The following is a 21153-nucleotide window of genomic DNA, read 5'->3' as shown; positions in this document are numbered from 1 at the left end:
GAAAATGTTGTGCTCTGATGCTATTTTCGTTCATTCATGAATGAGACCTTTGTACAAAACTTCCCCTTAAATTTTTGAATGGAAGATTTTGCGAATTGTTTTCATTAGATCAACTAGTATGATACTGGCTAAAAATGTAAAATCAACAAGATGTTGACAAATTTACCTGCAGAGAACGTTGCTTCATCAGCAAGAAATGTATGCAGTGAAGCTTTATTTTACCTCACTATCATTATACAGCATTTTTTTTAGCAGGTGATATAGTGTAATCTGTGATTACATTAGTCAGCGTAATAAGTTTCTGTACTCTTTAAAATTGAAATTTGGGAGAAGGTTAAAAAGAATGACAGAAGGGTAAAATGCAAGCCTGTTTTAAAAATTGTAAAAATGAGGGGCGCCTGGGTGGCGCAGTCGGTTAAGCGTCCGACTTCAGCCAGGTCACGATCTCGCGGTCCGTGAGTTCGAGCCCCGCGTCGAGCTCTGGGCTGATGGCTCAGAGCCTGGAGGCTGTTTCCGATTCTGTGTCTCCCTCTCTCTCTGCCCCTCCCCCGTTCATGCTCTGTCTCTCTCTGTCCCAAAAATAAATAAACGTTGAAAAAAAAAATAAAAATTGTAAAAATGAGAACATTTCTAAGATAAGAGAAAAAGTGAATTTCTAAAAATTGAACTGTGACGGGAACTGTAGATTTTATGAACCATCAGTTTTCTCTGTTAAAGGGATGATTGTAAGTTCTTTATATTAGTGATTTTTACCAGTCAGACATGAAAGATATCTGAGTAACTGCTGCCTGTATTTGATTATATGTGAGTAGATTTTTCATACTTCATAAGATCTCTGCCAGATTTAAAAAATTACTGGATTTTTATATTTTCCATAATTATTTTTGCTACTGTGAATAGGAGCTGTGATTATTCTAAATTTATTTGAAAATTATCGCATCCTTATTCTAAAAGGCTGTCAGAACATTTGGATCATTTTGGTCTTTTGCATCATTTAAAGAGGCCTTGTGAGATTCCCAGAATAATTTTAATAGAAGGGCAGGAATGTGCCCTCATAGATTACATATCTTGCAGTCTGGTTCCTTTCTTTAGTTGAAATCTGGTGAGTTTCTAGTCACTACACATTCTAGTATTCAAGTCCAGTTGGGCCTTGAACAGCACAGGTTCCAACTGTGCTGGTCTACTTGTATGTGGATTTTTGTGGATAAAGGCAGTCCAGTACAGTTAATGTATTTTCTCTTATGACTTTCTTAACATTTTTCCCCTTATTGTAAGAATACAGTATATAATACATGCAACATACAAAATAATGTGTTAATCAACTGTGTGTTATCAGTTAGGCTTCCAGTTAACAGCAGGCTATTAGTATTTAAATTTTGGGGGAATCCAATTATACGGTTTTTGACTGTGCAGGGATCAGCACCCTTAACTTTTATATTGTTCAAGAGTCAACTGTGTAAAATACATCCTGAAGTCAAATTTAGAGTGTTGAGTTGGCATCTTGGAAATAACTTAGGCTGATCTTTTTACCCAGTGGGATAACCCTTTTTATAGCATTTTCTAACAACCTTTGCCTTAAAAACAGTGAGCCGGGACTTCATTTCTTTATGAAGCAGCCTTTTCACCAATTATGTAATGATTATTCTGCGTGTGGAGTTCAGATCTACTTTGTGCTAGCCACCATAACTGCCTTACTCTCCTTTTCAGATTAGGAGGTATACAGACAAATACTGAGAATATCATCATGAACATCACTGAGATTCATTTACTCTTAGTTTTTTTGCTCTCTTTGCTTGAGATTATTATTTTCTCTATCAAAGAAAGACCTATACTTCAAGGGTCTTGAATTAAGATATAATTAAGATACATTTAACTTGTAGATCTCTGTTCTTTATAATTCTAGTAATTCTGCTCAGAAAGAAAGTGAGGTTAATGTGCCATCTGAACCCCGATTCAACTTTCTCTTTTACTTTTGGACTGAAGGGAAATAAGGCTGTCCTTGGAGGACCTCATTTGACCTGAGATCCTCCCAAGCACCAGAGCTGGGCCATTGTTCTCTTTATTTATTGCACATGGAAGCTTCTAGATAATTTTTCTTGCTGCAGGTTTAAAGCCTTGCCCCTTCAAAGCTTGTGCTATTTGGCTATTTATAGTCTCTTCAGTGTTGTTAAATACCAACTGACCTCCCCAAGTCACTCTTGTTTATATGACTTTTTTCTTTTAGAATAAGAAACTATAGCATTGATTACATGTATACCAACCATGACCACAGTTACCTAACCTGTTTGACCTGAACCATGTGAAAAGTAGTGATATCAAAGTAGTAATAGAAATTACTCTTTTTGTAGATGAAATACTCCTTATATTAATCAAGTGAAATGAAAATTAAAACGAGTCCCATGTTAAGTAATATATATGGAGACAAGATGGAAAAAACAATTGACATGCAGAAAGAAACCCCAAACCAAAACCAAAACAATAAAAACCACCCCTGCTAAAAATGATTATAACCCATAAAGAAGGTCAAGGAGGTATAAACCAACTATTTCCGAGGGTAACCAAAGTGAAAGTTGGAAATAGGAAGGTTATGTATCTATTAAGGAGGTATTGGAAATACTAGATGGACATCGGGAAGTCTTAAAATGACACAGTGCCCTGACAGTGTGGTTACAAGAGAAAACATATTTTTATAAAAAGCTTGGCTTAAGCTCTTGCTATGTCTGAACAAGAGGCTCATTCAAAAGTGAAGCAAAACGAAAGACCTGGGCATGCTGGTACAAATCAGACCTCTTTGAAGTAGTTGTAGTATTCCTGAAACTGATTTGTACTCCAGTGGTAACTGGTTTAGTGATTTGTCTTAGAAGATGAAGTGAAAGTTTAAATTTCATTAAACATGGACTATTGCATGACTGTACTTCCCACTATGGACAGAAAAGATCTGTTGCAAATAAAAGCCTTATTTGCTTTGAGGGAGAAATGATTCCATGAACCTAAGATGATGATACTTTAGTATCAAGAATTTTGGCAGAGTTGTAGATATCATTTTGTTAACAGGTTAGGAAATATTGGGTGGGGCAGTCAAAAATTCGACTTAAGTTCAGGGGTGCCTGGGTGGCTCAGTCGGTTGGGTGTCCAACTCTTGATCTCAGCTCAGCTCAGGTTCTGTGGGTTCGAGCCCCACCATTGGGCTCTGAGCTGATGGCACAGAGCATGCTTGGGATTCTGTCTCTCACCCTCTATCTCTCGTTCTCAAAACCAAACCCGCTCACTCTCTCTCGCGCTCAAAAACAAACATTAAAAAAATCTTTAAAAATATTTCTAGTATGTCTGAATGATATTGGTTATGAATAGGTGCAGATGAATTAGTGTTTTATTCATATTTACCAGTTTTTTTGGCTTCACAGATTTGGTTTTAGTCATGATTTAGTTGATTATGCCTGTGAACAAATGGAATATCATATTTCTAACTTGGCTAAAGGAATTTTAAATTAAGGTTAAGTACAAAAATAATATTTTAGAGAGTTGTTAGTCTCTTCTCTTGGGTTGAGGATTAAATTCACTAAATAGAGAATAGTAAGAAACCAGTTATAATTTAAAATGAAGGTGAATTTGAGTTTTCAATGCCAGAGTTAAAAATGTAGGCTGTTTACTGAAAAATGCCGCACTGAATGTGTACAATTACATGAGTTCTTATGTATAGTAAAATGACCACTCCCTGCTTAGTAACCATCACATTATTAGAGGTGTGGTATAATAATTCATAATCCATGTCTCCCTCAGTTAATATAATTGGACTTTGAAGAATATGTATCTCAAACCTTCTCTGTAGATGAGATAAATATTAGGCCTTGTAGATATATGAACTGTTTTGCCAACTATTTATTTTAGCAAATAAAATAAAAATATATTAAATGTATTATTGCTTAATGAAGGTATTGACATGTTAGTTCAGTCATTGACATTAGTAAAAGCATTACGTGTCACTGCAAAGAGAACAAAGGGAGTGGGAAACTGTAGATTAAAAGGGATTTAATTGACCCAGTAACAGTTGCCTGTATGGATTTTGTTTAGATCTGGATTAGAACAGACTTTAAAAAAAAGAAAACACTTATGAGACAGTTGAGGAAATTTGAGCATTGATTTGGCATTTGATGTTATGAAGAAATTATTATTAATTTACTGTAGATATTGTAATGATATTGGCTTATGCTTCAAAAGCAAATCTTTATCTTTTTTATTTTTATTTATTTATTTTTACAATTTTTAAATTTTAAAAATTTACTTCCAAGTTAGTTAGCAGATAATATAATAATGATTTTGGGAGTAGAATCCAGCAATTCATCCCCTACATACCTAGTGCCCATCCCAAGTGTCTTCCGTAATGCCCTTTGCTGATTTGGCCCATCCCCTCACCCATAACCCCTCCAGCAACCTTCAGTTCTGTATATTTAAGAGTCACTTATGTTTTGTTCCCCATCTCTGTTTTTATATTATTTTTGCTTCCCTTCCCTTCTGTTCATTTATTTTGTATCTTAGATTCTACATATGAGTGAAATCCTATGATACCTGCCTTTCTCTGACTAATTTTGCTTAGCATAATACACTCTAGTTTCATCCATGTGGTTGCAAATGGCAAGATTTCATTCTTTTTGATTGCCGAGTAATACTCCATTGTATATATATGCCACGTCTTCTTTATCCATCCATCCATCCATGGACATTTGGGCTCTTTCCTTCCTTTGGCTATTGTCGATAGTGCTGCTATAAATATTTGGGTGCATGTGCCCCTTCGAAACAGCACACCTGTATCCTTGGGTAAATACCTAATAGTGCAATTGCTGGATCGTAGGGTAGTTCTATTTTTAATTTTTTGAGGAAACTCCATACTGGTTTGCAGAGTGGCTGTACCAGTTTGCACTTTTACCAACAGTGCAAAAAGGGTCCTCTCTCTCTCTGCATCCTCACCAGCATCTGTTGTTGCCTGAGTTGTTAATGTTAGCCATACTGACAGGTGTCAGGTGGTATCTCATTGTGGTTTTGATTTGCATTTCCCTGATGATGAGTGGTGTTGAGCATTTTTTCATGTGTCTGTTAGCCATCTTGATGTCTTCTTTGGAGAAGTGTCTATTCATGTCTTTTGCCCATTTCTTCACGGGATTATTTGTTTTTTGGGTGTTGAGTTTGATAAGTTGTTTATAGATTTTGGATACTAGCCCTTTATCTGGTATGTCATTTGTAAACATCATCTCCCATTCCATCGGTTGCCTTTAGTTTTGCTGATTGTTTCTTTCACCGTGCAGAAGTTTTTTATCTTAAAACAATTTTTTTTAATGCTTATTTATTTTTGAGAGAGAGGGAGAGACAGCAGCAGAGTGTGAGCAAGGTTGGAGTAGAGAGGGAGACATAGAATCTGAAGCAGGCTTCAGGCTCTGAGCTGTCAGCACAGAGCCCGATGCAGGGCTTGAGCTCACGAACCTCGAGATCATGACCTGAGCTGAAGTCGAACACTTAACTGACTGAGCCATCCAGGTGCCCCCAGAAGCTTTTTATCTTGATGAGGTCCCAATAGTTCATTTTTACTTTTGTTTCCCTTGCCTCTGGAGACATGTTGAGTAAGAAGTTGCTGCAGGTAAGGTCAAAGAGGTGTTTGCCTGCTTTCTCCTCCAGGATTTTGATAGCTTCCTGTCTTATGTTTAGGTCCTTCATCCATCTTGAGTTCATTTTTGTGTGTGGTGTAAGAAAGTGGTCCAGGTTCATTTTTCTGCATGTCGATGTCCAGTTTTACCAGCACCATTTGCTGAAGAGACTGTCTTTATTCCATTGGATATTCTTTCCTGCTTTGTCAAAGATTAGTTGGCCATACATTTGTGGGTCCATTTCTGGGTTTTCTATTCTGTTCCATTGATCTGAGTGCCTGTTTTTGTGCCAGTACCATGCTGTCTTGATGATTACAGCTTTGTTTTTTTTTTTTTTTTCAACGTTTATTTATTTTTGGGACAGAGAGAGACAGAGCATGAACGGGGGAGGGGCAGAGAGAGAGGGAGACACAGAATCGGAAACAGGCTCCAGGCTCTGAGCCATCAGCCCAGAGCCTGACGCGGGGCTCGAACTCACGGACCGCGAGATCGTGACCTGGCTGAAGTTGGACGCTTAACCGACTGCGCCACCCAGGCGCCCCTGTTGTTTTTTTTTTTTAATGTTTATTTATTTTTGAGACAGAGAGAGACAGAGCATGAACGGGGGAGGGTCAGAGAGAGAGGGAGACACTGAATCTGAAGCAGGCTCCAGGCTCTGAGCTGTCAGCACAGAGCCCAACATGGGGCTCGAACTCTTGAACTGTGAGATCATGACCTGAGCTGAAGTCGGACGCTCAACCTACTGAGCCACCCAGGCACCCCAATTACAGCTTTGGTAGTACATCTTGAAGTCTGGAATTGTGATGCCTCCAGCTTTGGTTTTCTTTTTCAGGATTGCTTTGGATATTTGGGGTCTTTTGGGGTTCCATGCAAATTTTAGGATTGTTTGTTCTAGCTCTGTGAAGAATGCTGGTGTTATTTTGATAGGGATTGCATTGAATATGTAGATTGCTTTGGGTAGTATCAACATTTTAACAATATTTTTTCTTCCAATCCATGAACGTGGAATAGTTTTCCATTTTTTTGTGTCTTCAATTTTTTTCATAAGCTTTCTGTAGTTTTCAGTGTATAGATTTTTCACCTCTTTGGTTAGTTTTATTGCTAGGTATTTTATGATTTTTGGTGCAATTGTAAGTGGAATTAATTCTTTGATTTCCCTTTCTGCTGCTTCATTATTGCTGTATAGAGATGCAACCAATTTCTGTGCATTGATTTTATATCCTGTGACTTTGCTGAAATCATGAATCAGTTCTAGCAGTTTTTTGGAAAAAGCAAATCTTTACCTTAGAGATACATACAGAATATCTACAGATGAAGTGGTATAATGTCAGGAATTTGTTTGAGGATAATCCAGAGTGGTGGTAGAGGGGTTGAGGGGTAGGTGGGATATATCAATGAAACATGATTTGCTGGGAGTTTATAATGGTGGAGTCATTATACTATTCTGAATAATTTTGCATTAGTTTGGATTTTTTTGTAGTAAAGATTTAGAAAAAATCTAATGCAACATTGTTGAAAGGATACTGGGAGCACTAGGTGACACTGCTATATAATGTATTCAGAAATTAAGATGGATATGAGCAACAAATGTACTTATAAGCATGTCTTATGTATAAATCTTGTATTTTGTTTTTCTTTAGAGCTGAAGCCATTTATTTGAATCTTGGATGATTAGCACCTAAATGCTTAACTCTCAAAACTACTCAAGAGTCCCACAGTCAGGATTAGATGATTCAAGTTACCACCAAGAAATTACTGTCTTAAGTTCTCCGGTAAGATTATACCAATATTCTAAAGGCTAAATAGTGACTATGAAGGCTAAAAAGATTTTTAAATGCTATATTTGAGCCACTAGCTTCTATTAGAATTCTTTTAATGTTTGTTTACTTTTGAGAGAGAGAGCGTGTGTGTGAGCCGGGGAGGGACAGAGGGAGAGGGAGACAGAGGATCCCAAGTGGGCTCTGTGCTGACAGTATAGAGCCTGATGCAAGGCTCGAACTCAACCACCATGAGATCATGACCTGAGCCAAAGTCAGACACTTAACTGACTGAGCTACCCAGGAGCTTCTATAATTTTCTAATCCCGACTACTGTGGCAGGAGTTGGAAGTTGTGATAACCAACCAAAGATCTTAGAAATATCAACATGCAACAAGGCTTTATGGCATTTCCTGCTCACAGATTCAGCTAGTAGTGGGTACAGTCTTGCCTCTGGAATGCCTTGTTTTTCCCTTGCTATATGTCTCAGGATGGATCTTCCCGAAGCTGATGCTGAAAAGGAGTTTGGCTTCCAGGATGTTCATTGGGGATCAACACCTGTAAAGAGAGGAGGTTAGGAAGCAGATTAGGCAGAGGAAATTGAATTGCAATTCAGACTTAACAAAGCTTTGGCCACCCTACAGGAAGTTCTGCAGTTGTGAGGGTTTCTTTCCCTCCATAAGTAAATAGTAAGCTCTTTGGGGACAGAGACCTATTTTCAATGCCCTTGCACAGGCCATTGTAAAGCTGCTCAGCAAATATTTGTGGAATGAAAGAAATCTGAGTAATATCTTGTGGGTTTTTTTAGGGTTCTTTTTTTTTTTTTTTCCTGTAACACCCAAGCCTTGCCTGTCCTTTCCCCAGATGAAAGTGCAGCTTAGCAATGGGGTTATTGGAGACACAGGTGGTTGTCCTCTATATCATGAGCAAACATGGAGGTAACTTGCCCTCTATAATCAGCCTGCTATAAACCACTGTTTCTGGGCTCCATAAGATAAGGAGGACCTGCATCGGGGCCCAAGGAGAACCACTAACAGGAGTTGTAAAGAATATGAGATCCTAGGGGGAAGGCGGGGAGAAGATCCTGGAAGACACAGTGACAGCTTCTCGGTACTGAGGCATATGGATTATGGTTCTAACCTGTTGTTTTTTTTTCTGTGTGTGGGGAATAGGCTGTTTGGATACGAATTTTTATCCTTTTATGCTCAAGGGTTAAGAGAGTATCTTAGAAGTCTTTTTTTAAAAGTCAACTTGTTTTCTAGTAAGTATGGTCCTGCTTTAGTCTTTCATTTGATTTCCTTGTTTTTCCCTCATTTTTACTGTAGGATTCCCTGAGACAGGATATGTGTTAATAAATCCTCTAAAATTTCCCTGAACTTTACTAATGTATTATTTACTGCCTTGCATGTAGAGACCTTCAATTATTACTTTTTAAATGAATGAAATAAAAAATAATTGATTCTACACCATAATTAATGTGTTGTAGAATAAGTGTTTAATAAGGATTACACTCAGCAATTCAGGACCAGAAATTTGCTTGTTTTTACATTACAGTTTTTTTTATAAGACTTTTTAAATTTTTAAGTAATCTCTACACCCAACATGGGGCTTGAACATAAGAACCCCAAGATCGAGAGTCACATGCTCTTCTGACTGAGCAAGCTGGGTGTTCCTATACATGACAATTTTTTCTGATGCCTATTTAGACTCTTTTATGCTTCATCTTTTAAAATATGTAAATTACTTTCTTCATGTTGACTATTAGAAGAAGGAGATTGTACTTGTGTTTCACTGAGTGAATTACATTTATTTATTTTTCATGATTAACATGTATATCCTTCAAAGTTTTAAATTTGATTATTTAGGGAGTTTACGCCTTATCTGATCCTTCTGTATTTTTATGTCCTTCTTGCTTACTTAGTACCCCACCAGAGGGCAGGCAAAGGAAAGGAGAAAAGAAGATACTGATTTCAGTTCCCAAATTCTTACATAGGCACCTTTCACTTGCATATTTTGTTGTGCTTCTGGGTGATGTGAAGACAATAGGATCATCTGCCTTTTGCTATTTTAAAATATTTAGTAGAATGCTCAGTTATTTGGAATTAAATTATGTAAGGTTGATGTCCGGGATTATAGAACTAAATAAATATACTTTAAATTCTTCAACTTTATATTCTTAGATCCATGTATTTTTAAGTTATCCATCTTTTCTTGGTAATTCATGCCAACGTTTTCATTGCTACTATTGATCATTACGATTGACTGTAAGGAGAAGATTTTGTGTTTAAAAGTACACTAGAATGTTCACAATACAGTGTAAAGTTTTCAGATACTCCTTTCAATGTCCCATAACACTTGATGTTTCTGAGGTGATCAGGGTATTTTCAGAATGATAAGAATTATCTTTTGAAATTCAAGTTACTGTTTTGCTCTTTTGTTGGAAGTTTCTTTAAAAGAAAGACACGCCTCAAACGAAAGTAAATTTGCCTGAACATTATCACAGCATAGGTTTTAAAGTCTAGATGAGGACGCTAAATATTTTATGGTCTCAGTATTGCCGTTAACACCCATTGTACACGGACACTAGATGTGTATATGAAGTGCAGTTTCATGGTCTCTAGCTGTTTGGCCTGTTATCAGTACGAACAGCAAATGGTGTCCAAATCAGCTTCAAAACAGCTGGCAGTTGACTTGCTGGCATTTAGCACCACCTAAGTACACAATGACAGTTTTTTGCTCTTTGACACAAAGAATGTACCTTCCCTTCTCACCGGGAAGCTGGTGCAACCATCTTTCTGTGTGCTTTTGGATCTAGTAATGCAGAAGAACCTTAAAATGGATTTTTTAAAGAGAGTCGTTCCTCCCATTCTTTCGGGAGATGTGGTTTTGGACACTAGAGATAGTTTTCGGGAAAGCTCCCCAAGATTACTTAAGATGAAACGTCTTAGTTTACTTTCATCAGAGAAGATTGTAGATGAGAAAGATGGAATCCATTTCTGTCACACTAATTATGACAAACACCAGCATCACCAACTAGGTAAAGTAAAAATGTACTATTTTCAATTCTTTAAAATACTTTAGGAAAGGAAAATTATTTTTGTAAGTACCGTTCTAACGAGCATACGTTTTTGTTTTGAAGATCAAGTTTATTAAAAATGTTTAATATAGTAAATGTCTATTTGATCTAATTTTTTTTATAGTATCCAAGTTTTTGTTTTGAGTTTAGATGGAGAAATATTGATGATATGGATCAAGATAAAGCCATTAATACAGTAAAAAGTTTGGTGATCTTTGGAAAATATTTTGATGAACAAAGTATTGTATTTATTGAAACAATGTTACTGGTACAACCTATGGGATATGTAAATGAAAATTAAGATACAGGTTTTATCTATCACTATAGAAGCCACTTATTTTGTTTAAAAAATATATCCCATTCTTACAAAAAAATATGTATATATATATCCCACTCTTTGTTCTAAAGATAGTGACTATTTGGAGTAAAATATCAAAAAAGTCACATCTTTGAATATAATGATTATTTTGTGTCATAGTATCTTTGTTTTCTTTAATGCAGCAATATTGAATTTGGTGTCTTTTAAAGTCTGAGAGAATAGTATTTCTTATAAATTAAGAGAAAAATCAGCTGTATGTATAGCAGCTGGCAAATATTAAGACAGGAAAATCCTTTAGGAAGAATATGGAAAAATGCTCTAAGTTTTTACATTTTTGATTAAAACACTTTAAAATGTTAAAACGTTTTGTATGATTATGGCCTTTTTAAAATTTTATTTCTTAATTTTTTAAAATTTACATCCCAAATAGTTAGCATATAGTGCAACAATGACTTCAGGAGTAGATTCCTTAGTGCCCCTTACCCATTTAGCCCATCCCCCCTCCTACAACCCCTCCAGTAACCCTCAGTTTGTTCTCCATATGTATGAGTCTCTTCTGTTTTGTCTCCCTCCCTGTTTTTATATTATTTTTGTTTCCCTTCACTTATGTTCATCTCTTTTGTCTCTTAAAGTCCTCATATGAGTGAAGTCATATGATATTTGTCTTTCTTTGACTAATTTCACTTAGCATAATACCCTCCAGTTCCATTCACGTAGTTGCAAATGGCAAGATTTCATTCTTTTTGATTGCCGAGTAATACTCCATTGCATATATATACCACATCTTCTTTATCCATTCATCCATCAATGGGCATTTGGGCTCTTTCCATACTTTAGCTATTGTTGGCTATTGTTGATAGTGCTGCTATAAACATGGGGGTGCATGTGTCCCTCTGAAACAGCACACCTGTATCCCGTGGATAAATGCCTAGTAGTGCAATTGCTGGGTCATAGGGTAGTTCTAGTTTTAGTTTTAGGAACCTGCATATTGTTTTCCAGAGTGGCTGTACCAGCTTGCATTCCCATGATTATTAACTTTTTAATCTTAGGGAATAAATAACTGCTCATATAAATTAATGTAATATTTAGTAGAAAGAAGAGTTTTTGTAAGCTCTCTTAAGTTTTTTATAGCTGTTTTCTATCCATATTTTCATATGCACATGCACATTTTTATTTCTAGAATTTAAAAATGAGATTTACTATCCAAACTCCTCTTGCCTTTTCTTTTAATACATCATAAACATCTCTCTGTCTCACTTAAAGTGCTCTCTGTTGTTGTATATAATAGTTTATTCAATCAGTGTCTTAAACTGATGAACATTTAGAATGATTTTAATTTTTAGTTATTAAAAATAATTATGTAACAAATATTCATTTATATCACTTTTTACCTCTGTATGATTACTTCTCAGTATAAATTTCTTTGTACATTTTAAATTTGAATACACAATGCCAAGTTACCATTCACAAATTTCTCAATTTAAGCTCCCCAGGGCAGGGCTTGTCCCTGTTTTTTTGTATTCTCCCTATTTCTTGTCAGTTTAAAAAATAGGGTCATATTTATGAGAAACCGTATATTTTGTTTTAAAAATATCAATTGTGTAAAAGAAAGGAGAAGGAAATTTAAGTTTTCAGAAGAAATTTATGTTGGCATTTACAATGTAATGGTTAGAAGTCATTTTTATGCTCTTCACATACTTGGGTGGATGAAGTAAAGGTGAGGATTAGTGTGTCTTAATTTAAATTAAAATCTGTAGGGGAACTTGTGTGGCTCAGTTGGTTCAGCATTCGACTCTTGATTTTGGCTTAGGTCAGGATCTCCTGGTTCATGAGACCAAGCCCCGGGACGGGCTCTACGTTGACAGTGTGGAGCCTACTTGGGATTCTCTTCCTCTCTCTCTCTCTCTCTCATTCTCTCTCTCTCTCACTACTCCCCAACCCCACTGGTGCACACTCTTTCTCTCGCTCTCTCTCTCAATAAATAAATAAACATTTAAATTAAAATCTGTAAGTCATTCAGCCCTTAGTTTTGTGTTCAACAGTGTATGCATATGTGAAACCTATGAATATATTTATACGTGCAGTGATTTAAGCTATTAAAAATTTACTTTAGTGTTCAGTCTTGAATCATCTTAGTTTCCAAGGACTGCATGGTTGGACTTGGTGCTTAAATGTTCTCTGCTATGTCCATTTGTTTAATATGGTTCCTTTTTTTTTTTTAAGACTATTTTACACATTTTTGAATACAGCACACACATTACAAAGTGTAATAATAAGATTTGTAATTTATATTAATTTGCAAATAAGCACTCAATGGTTAAGAATTTTCCCTAGTATTTATCCTTTTACCAATTGCGGTCAAAAGCAAAGCAGAATCATGGAGTGCTGAAGAATCTGTTTGAAATGTCAGAGGCTACAGGTTCTTTGTGGAATAACTATTGCCCAGTTTTTCTCTTCAAGAACAGAATTCAGTTTGGGGCACCTGGGTAGCGCAGTCGGTTAAGCGTCCGACTTCAGCTCAGGTCGTGATCTTGCAATTTGTGAGTTCGAGCCCCGCATCAGGCTCTGTGCTGAAAGCTCAGAGCCTGGATCCTGCTTTGGATCCTGTGTCTCCCTTTCTCTGCCCCTCCCCTGCTTGTACTCTGTCCCTCTCTGTCTCTTAAATAAACAAACAAACAAATAAATAAGTTTAAAAAAATTAGAAAAAAATTCAGCTTTATAGAGTGACTTAAAATTAACTTACAGGACTTCTTTGGCAATTTCTGTAGAGAGATTTGGTTTTAAAATGTCTGGTTCTTCAATTTCAAGTTACTGATCAAATTCGTTTTCTTGAATCTCAAGATGTGATACTAAATTTATATTGTAGATAAGAATAAGACACACATGATTCCCAGCCGTCTGCAAATAGGTTGCTTGCAACTCAGCTTGAGTGAATGTTACTTCCTGTTTTCTGGTGGTTCTGGGATAGAGATAATGCAGTAGTTTAGCCAGAAGTCACGCAGATATGACTGGGTGCAGTTCTAAGGGGTGTTACAGTTTTGTTCATGTAATAAAAGGAGAGATCAAGGCTATCGAGAGATTTCATATCACTAATACAGAGAAGGAACTATTCTTTGGAGAGAAACTGGTGTGGAATCTCTCTTTGTACTTGTATCAGGTGCCGAGTTATTTACTTGTTAACTCAAAATGGAAAATGTCATTTTAAGGGATGTTAGGCAAGATTGTAATATGGACTGATAACTGTGCTTTTGTGAGAGAATCAATTGAGAATAAGCCAGTCTGCAATATACAGAAATTTTCCTGGTACTTTTCGACCCTAGAAGTGTTCATAGATATTTGGGGTTTCCTTCACAAAAATATGTGTAGAATTTAAAGGTGTTTTCAGGGTTGATATTTTGAACATTTCTCTTTGCTTTTGGTAATTTTTTTCACTTTGTAACTGTCTCTGGATATTAAGTCAACATGATATTTTAAGAATTTTGTAGACATTCTCAAACAGCTGACTGGATTTGCCAGAAATCCTCTGTTTCTCTGTAAAACCTATTTACAGATGCCTGTGGCTGACACTGCACACTGTCCAAAGCCTTTCCCACCATTTTTGCACCCAACAGGTTGGGTTGTGTGGGCTTACCAAGAGTTGGCTGTGTTTTAAGCCAAACCTGTTTATGCCAATTACGCTTGTAATGGTGATCGTGCAATTTAGTTAGGTATTACCTAATTCAGTGAAGTATGAGACTGAAAAGAAGGGGTTGTTTTGGTGTAAACAAGTTTGCTGTGGTCAGACTCCAGAAAATGAATTCCTAAAAAACTAAAAAATTAAAAGTGCTCTTGAGCTACATGCAAGTCAGAGAAGGGTATAAGACTGGAAGGATCTTTCCATCAGATACCTTCAACTTCCCTCTCCACTTTGAGGAAATTGAAATTGGAAATCATAGACGATGTCCATGGGTTGGATTTTGGGCAAGGCAGACAGCGCTGTGATCAGCAAATTCACCTTAAGGACTTGGCACTATATCAAAATGCCAGGAATAAACCATGGACTTTATATTTTAAGTTAAAATAAAACCTTCAGTGGACCTATTGATCTTTGTTTCCCCTGATTCCAACTTTAATGGCGATTTTTGATTATATGATTAGTTAATAGTTACAATTTATAGTAGAGGAACTCTACTGTATATAGTTGTGTAATATTGCAATTTTGTTAAAGAAGTAAATTGCTTATTTTCTGCCCCAAATTCTTTATTACAAAAAAAAAGGACCCAAGGTGTTCATGGGATGTAATCTTATTCATAACTGTGCTTAAATATCCATATATATTTGGTGTAGAGTTCTAATGTGATCAAAGACTGATTTCACTGATGAGATATTAGTAGAATTGCGTACATAATATCTGTCTTCAGGCATAAAAGTTGGTGGGGAGAAAATGCCCTTCACTGATCGAGAATATACTACAATGTTGTCTGACCACTAAAGAACAATGACTATTAGGCTTGGTCATGAGTCAGATCCTAAGAATCAGGCAGTGTGTTTCCACAGGCTTCTGTTGTGACAGCTGCAAAGTCCTTGCATCTCCAAGATTGGGTTATTTTTATTCTGATGGAATCAACTTTAATTTTGTTGTTGTTCATTCTGTTTTGAGTCAAGAATAAGTGAGTGTAAATATAGTATAAGATTGATTTTTATAATTCACCAAGAACAGAGGTAATGACACGTTGAACAGGACTGAGTATATATCAACATTACGGATGGAAGAAGCTTTTGAGCACCTTCTGTATTCTGGGCATTGTTTCCTTGTTTTGTTTTACCCATAACTTAAGTGGTCTGTTCTGTCTACCTGTTTAGTGCATACCTATTCTCTTTCTCCCTCAAGTAGAATGTAAGTTGAGCATACAGTTTCCTCTGCCTACTGATGTGTTCCAGGGCTTGGAACGTAATAGTTTCTCAATAAATACTGGTTGAATGAGCAAGTATTCTCCAAGTCTTTCTGAAAACCTTGTGAGAAAGGTTGTTTCTAAAAAAAATTTTTTTTAACGTTTATTTATTTTTTGAGACAGAGAGAGACAGAACATGAACGGGGGAGGGTCAGAGAGAGGGAGACACAGAATCTGACACAGGCTCCAGGCTCTGAGCTGTCAGCACAGAGCCCGACGCGGGGCTCGAGCTCACGGACTGCGAAATCATGACCTGAGCCGAAGTCGGCCGCTTAACCGACTGAGCCACCCAGGCGCCCCAAGAAAGGTTGTTTTTTAAATTTTTTAAAAATGTTTATTTATTTATTTATTTTTGAGAGAGAGAGAGAGAGACAGACAGACAGACACAGAATCTGAAGCAGGCTCCAGGCTCCGAGCTGTCAGCACAGAGTCCAATGCGGGGCTCAAACTCACAAGTTATGAGATCATGACTTGAGCTGCAGTCAGACGCTTAACTGACTGAGCCACCCAGGCGCCCCAAGAAAGGTTGTTATACAGAGTTTTAAAACTTCAGAGTGGCTTAAGCAAATTATTTTAGGTTTTCTAGCTACTAAATGGTGGTCGTTGGTGTAGAGTCAGGCATTTGTTCCCTGCCCTCCATCTCATTGCAGTATTTGATGTGGAATTGTTATGTATGAAATCTATTTTTTAAAAGAGTGGTGCATCTATCAAATTTAATTGTGCTATTAAAGAACATATCCTTTTTGGTGGTTTCATTTTAATTAAGAGCTGTATTTCAATAGGAAAAAAACTTTAATTCCAATAGAAAGCCTTACTCTTTGAGACCCTGTGTTTCACTTTAATGACTAGTTGATAATTATTTTTATACCACTCTGGTTACATAAGCTGATTAAGTGAATAGCCGTTTCACGTGACTTTTACAAAAACAATTAAGAGACACACATTGGGATACCATTCCATTTCATTACAAAGTGTTAATGACTCCATGGGATAATAAACATTTAAATAGTATACTAGTATGCCTCTCTTGAGGTATTCGGCATAGCTCCCTAGCAGGGACAAAGTAAAATGTAGCACTTGCTGTAAAATTCCAAATGCCTCGTGGTTGAGTTTTAAAGGCTGCTGTCTATATTTGACTAGTAAAGAAAAGGGGATACTGTTACTAACTGGATTTCCTATTTAATAAGTGATCTGTTTTCAGTTTTGTTTTTGCAGATCCATAGCTCTCAGTCATTAGATTTTGTATCTCCAGAATAGCTCATTTTTGTTTGATATGCCCTGTATTGGGCAGAGGAATACCATGGCAGGCCAGTTTCTTTTTAGAAGGGAACGGGATGGGTAAAGAGTGATTTATATCTTCATGTGAGACTGGACTATTAATAGGGAGTTTAGAGAAAGTCCTGGGAGAAAATTGAGATGAAGTTTTCTTCTGGTACTTCTCATGCTTGTAGTGAGAACAGACCTAAGGAGATTGGAGAAACGTATGGAATTCAAATGTGATAAAAAGGATGTTGGGCAAGGCAATGTCCTCGAAGAACCTGAGCTTGAAATAATAATCAGTCTGCTCTGGAATTTCTGGTCTGACCCAAATGATAATTTGTGGAAATGTGTGAAGGAGTTCAGGAATTTTTCTTGCTTATACAAGTGGGATTTGGAAGCATTGGGCTCTCATAGTGTCATGAAATCAAGCAGGGTCCCTTATTTATGAAAGCCTTTGGAGTACTTTTCAAGCCGTAATCATTGAAGGATGTAGAAGCCTTACCGACATTTACACCTTGTCTAGATCTGTGAGCATTCTCATAATAGAGGAGAGCTATTGGGAAGACCTACTACAGGCATGATAGGAGAGGGGCAGTGAAGTACTCTGGAAGGAGTTGGAGTGGGGCTTTGACCCAGACTGAGCTGAGCTCCCGTGGTCGCTGGCTGCGTGTCCTTGACTGGTCTGCTTTCTCTCTCTAGGCCAGTTATCCTCACTTATCCATTTGAGTGATAGCTTCTTTTGTAGCATTGCTTTCAAGATTGTAAAAGATGGCAGCAGAATTGACACATAGTTTAATAATGCACGGTGGCTTTTATTATTTATAAAAACGTTTGGATTTTTGACTTGGAGGTAGATGAATCACATTTAACTGGAACTTGTCCTTGGATCATTGCATCATAGAAAATACTCTAGGAATTTGGATCTAGGTCTTTTATTGTGCATAATTCCAGAAACTTGAGCTTGTGATTTATAGCTAGCTACGTGACAGTTCACAGGAGCTTGTGCTTCAACACTTTTTCCTGTGCTTCCTTCTTTGTCCACAGCGTGTGCTCGTCCAGATAACCACGGCTAAGTGAGTGTGTGATTCACATACAAAGGTTTTTAGAAGTTAGTGTGGCAACATGACCTTGTAATTTCTCTTGGTTGTTTTTAAAGTTAGCCTAACACTTCATAAGAAGGGTCACTTTAGACTGTCTCCTTGTTACATGGGTGTGTGTGTATATATACACATATATTTTTTCTTTAAGTTCTAGTTAGTTAACATACAGTGTAATACTGGTTTCAGGAGTAGAATTTAGTGATTCATCACTTACAGACAACACCCAGTGCTTATCACAAGTGCACTCCTTAATGCCCATCTATCACCTCCCTCCCTCCATCAACCTTCAGTTTATTCTCGAGTCTCTTGTGGTTTGCCCCTCCCTCTCTCTCTCTTCTCTCTCTCTCTCTCTCTCTTTTATTGGCACTGTTAAGCATGGCTTCAGTTAGGGTCAGGGTTTTACTACTTTGGCCTTTAGAAAGGACTTGCAAGAAACTTAATTGAAATAAAGATGCATCTGTCTCCCTTTTTAAGGGGTCGGGAATAGCTTTCTCTCTGTCCCCGTGTTCTCTGCCATTTTCTAATCACAGAACTGCTATTCATTCCAGAGTATCTGGTGTGGTGATACTCGTTTTTAAAATATTACAATTCCTCCTGTCAACTGAAGGTATTATGTCTCGGATAAGATAGTTGAAACAAAGGAGATAAGAAAAATATACAACTAAATAAATGTTAATCAAAACATACTGAAATCATAAAGGCATAAAAAGGCAAAAAAGGTGATAAATAATGTCTGTCAGAAGGCACTGAAGAAAATAAAGATGAAGTTTAAAAAGAGCTCAGTAAAAGAGGTAAAGATGACTGAAGCTGAGTGTAAGTTTAAAATGTAACTAAAGGAATATACTAGAAAAGTTCAACAAAAAATAAAGCGTGCTATAAAGGGAGTTTGGGAAGCAGCATACAGGCCAAGGGTTAACTCCACCCATATACAGGCGGTCGCCTTGGGTTGAGGCACCTATGGATCTAAGCCTTTCTCCCTGGCCCTGTCCTGGAACTGGAGCTGAAGGTCTCTGCATGACCAACATTGGGGTTGAATCATTTCCCTTGCCCCCAGCTCAGTTAATTATTCTTTGTGTCAGGACTCTAACTCATTGTCCACTAGCTTCTGCTATTCCATTTAATACAAACGTGTTGTTTCTTTTACCAGATGGTGAATTCTTTGTGAATAGACTTGATCTTATGTGAGTAGCTCCAGAGCCTAGCCCAATGCCAAGTACTTAGTAGGCAGCTAGTAAATGTTTGTTGGATTTTAGAGTCCTCTCTCCTTTGATTCTTGTCTTCTATGGACCAGAGCAAGTTTTTACTTGTTCCTGAGAGCTGCTGTCAGTTGCCATATTTAGCACCTGGCTTTTCCTTTGAAACCATCTAGCACGTTGCTCGGTGGGCAGTGGTTCCTGAGGCAAAACTAACCTTCCAGTAGCTTCAAACAAAAAAAACCCAAACAAAATCCCCAAGTCGTACAAGTAATGATCTAGAACATGGGTTGGCAAACCTCTTCTGGAAAGGTCCAGATAGTAACTGTTGTAGGCTTTGCAGGCCACACGTCTATGTTACAAATACTTCGCGATGACTTTGTGGGGCAAAAGGGGCCTAGATGATCTGCAAATGAATGTGCTGTGTTTCAGTGAAACTCTGTTTACAAAAACAGGCGATGAACCCAATTTAGCCTGTGGACCCAAGTGTTCAAACCCCTAACTAGACTATAGGAAAGAATATTGGTAACATCAGAGGGTTCTGTGCAGGTAACTTAACCTGGGAAGCAGAGACTGGAAGGGGATCCATTTGAAGGGATCTAATGCTACACTTACTTACTTGCATTTTCTGTAGCCTTTGGAATAGTGCTATTTTTAAATTTTTTATTTAAAAAAACTTTTTTTAATGTTTATGTTTGAGACAGAGGGAGACAGAGTTCGAGTGGGGGAGGGGCAGAGAGAGAGAGGGAGACACAGAATCCGAAGCAGGCTTCGGGCTCTGAGCTGTCAGCACAGAGCCTGATGTGGGGGTTTGAACCCACGAACCGTGAGATCATGACCTGAGCCGGAGTCGGACGCTTAACCGACTGCGCCACCCAGGCGCCCCGGAATAGTGTTTTATCCGTAGTAGGTGTTCAGTAAATATTTGTTAATTTGATTTGGGATCCACATGTATCATTTGTCCTCCCTGGGCTTCTGTTGTGTCTCTCATCTAAGATGTAACAGATTATGTTATGTGATCTTCACAGTCTCTCCAGTTAAACAACAACAAAAAATCTGTGATTCAGTGACTCTTTGTGGAAGGCCAGATAGTTTATTCTTTAAAGGTAACAGTTGTTGGCTTACTACATTTCCTGTATGCCCTTTGTGTTCTGATGTGGAGCTCTGAAATGGTTGCTTTTAACAATCATTTTAAGACCTTTCCACATTGGAATCCCCTGTCCGTTAGGCCGTAAGTATGTATACCTTCCTCCCATCTCTCACTCCCTCCTGCCACATATGTGGACAGAAAACACACTTTGTCTTATTTTAATCATCAAATGTATTAAACCTAGTCTTTTTGTTACTTTAAAAGAATAAGTTAGCTGTAAAGGTAATTACCTAATCTCAGGTGATTCTTTGTAGAAAGATGGCCATTAAGATGAGGATTAGTCTGTTGTTTAGCTTTATATTTTTCTAAAATCTGTATCGGCAAAGTGAACCTTCCATCATTTGATCCCTTCATTTAAATTGTTAAAGAATCCAAAATAACCTCATTATCACAGGTGTAAATTACAGTCACCTTACCTAAATTCTAAATTCTTCTTTTTCTTAGGTTTTTGATAGCTTTTTTTCCCTGAAGAATGATTTAAGAATAGGTAAGCTGTGTGATACTCTCTTATACTATTCTAAAGAAGTATAAGCTGGTATATATTTCTAGTCTAGTTGATGAAGAAATTATTAAAAAAAACAAAACAAAACCCTCTGGGGTGCCTGGGTGGCTCAGTTGGTTAAGTGACCTTGGCCCAGGTCATGATCCTGCGGTTTGTGAGTTCGAGCCCCTTGTCGGGCTGTTTGCTGACAGCTCAGAGCCTGGAGCCTGCTTCACGTTCTGTGTCTCCC

At 37.3% G+C, this 21153-nt stretch overlaps 1 protein-coding gene across 4 annotated transcripts in view; it reads left to right on the top strand.

The window, feature by feature from the left end:
- FRYL (FRY like transcription coactivator) overlaps positions 1 to 21153 on the top strand; it is a 303326-nt gene that overhangs the window by 93609 nt on the left and 188564 nt on the right. For 3 of the 4 annotated variants that reach the window (XM_047091763.1, XM_047091761.1, XM_047091762.1), the window contains exon 3: positions 7277 to 7408. Coding sequence is in view for 1 of the 4 variants with exons in the window: in XM_047091760.1 (XP_046947716.1) it covers positions 10211 to 10430 (220 nt within the window). In the remaining 3 variants the exon portion in view is untranslated. Of the gene's footprint in view, positions 1 to 7276; positions 7409 to 10146; positions 10431 to 21153 lie in introns of those variants that run through there. The other variant, XM_047091760.1, reaches the window with a different exon arrangement.

This window comes from Lynx rufus, unplaced genomic scaffold, assembly GCF_022079265.1.
Source record: "Lynx rufus isolate CCGP_SWC_20201006 ecotype Redwood Valley unplaced genomic scaffold, mLynRuf1.p SCAF_3, whole genome shotgun sequence".
Lineage (NCBI taxonomy): Eukaryota > Metazoa > Chordata > Mammalia > Carnivora > Felidae > Lynx > Lynx rufus.
The sequence above is the reverse complement of the archived record's forward strand: the minus strand, read 5'-3'. Positions and strand labels throughout refer to the sequence as shown.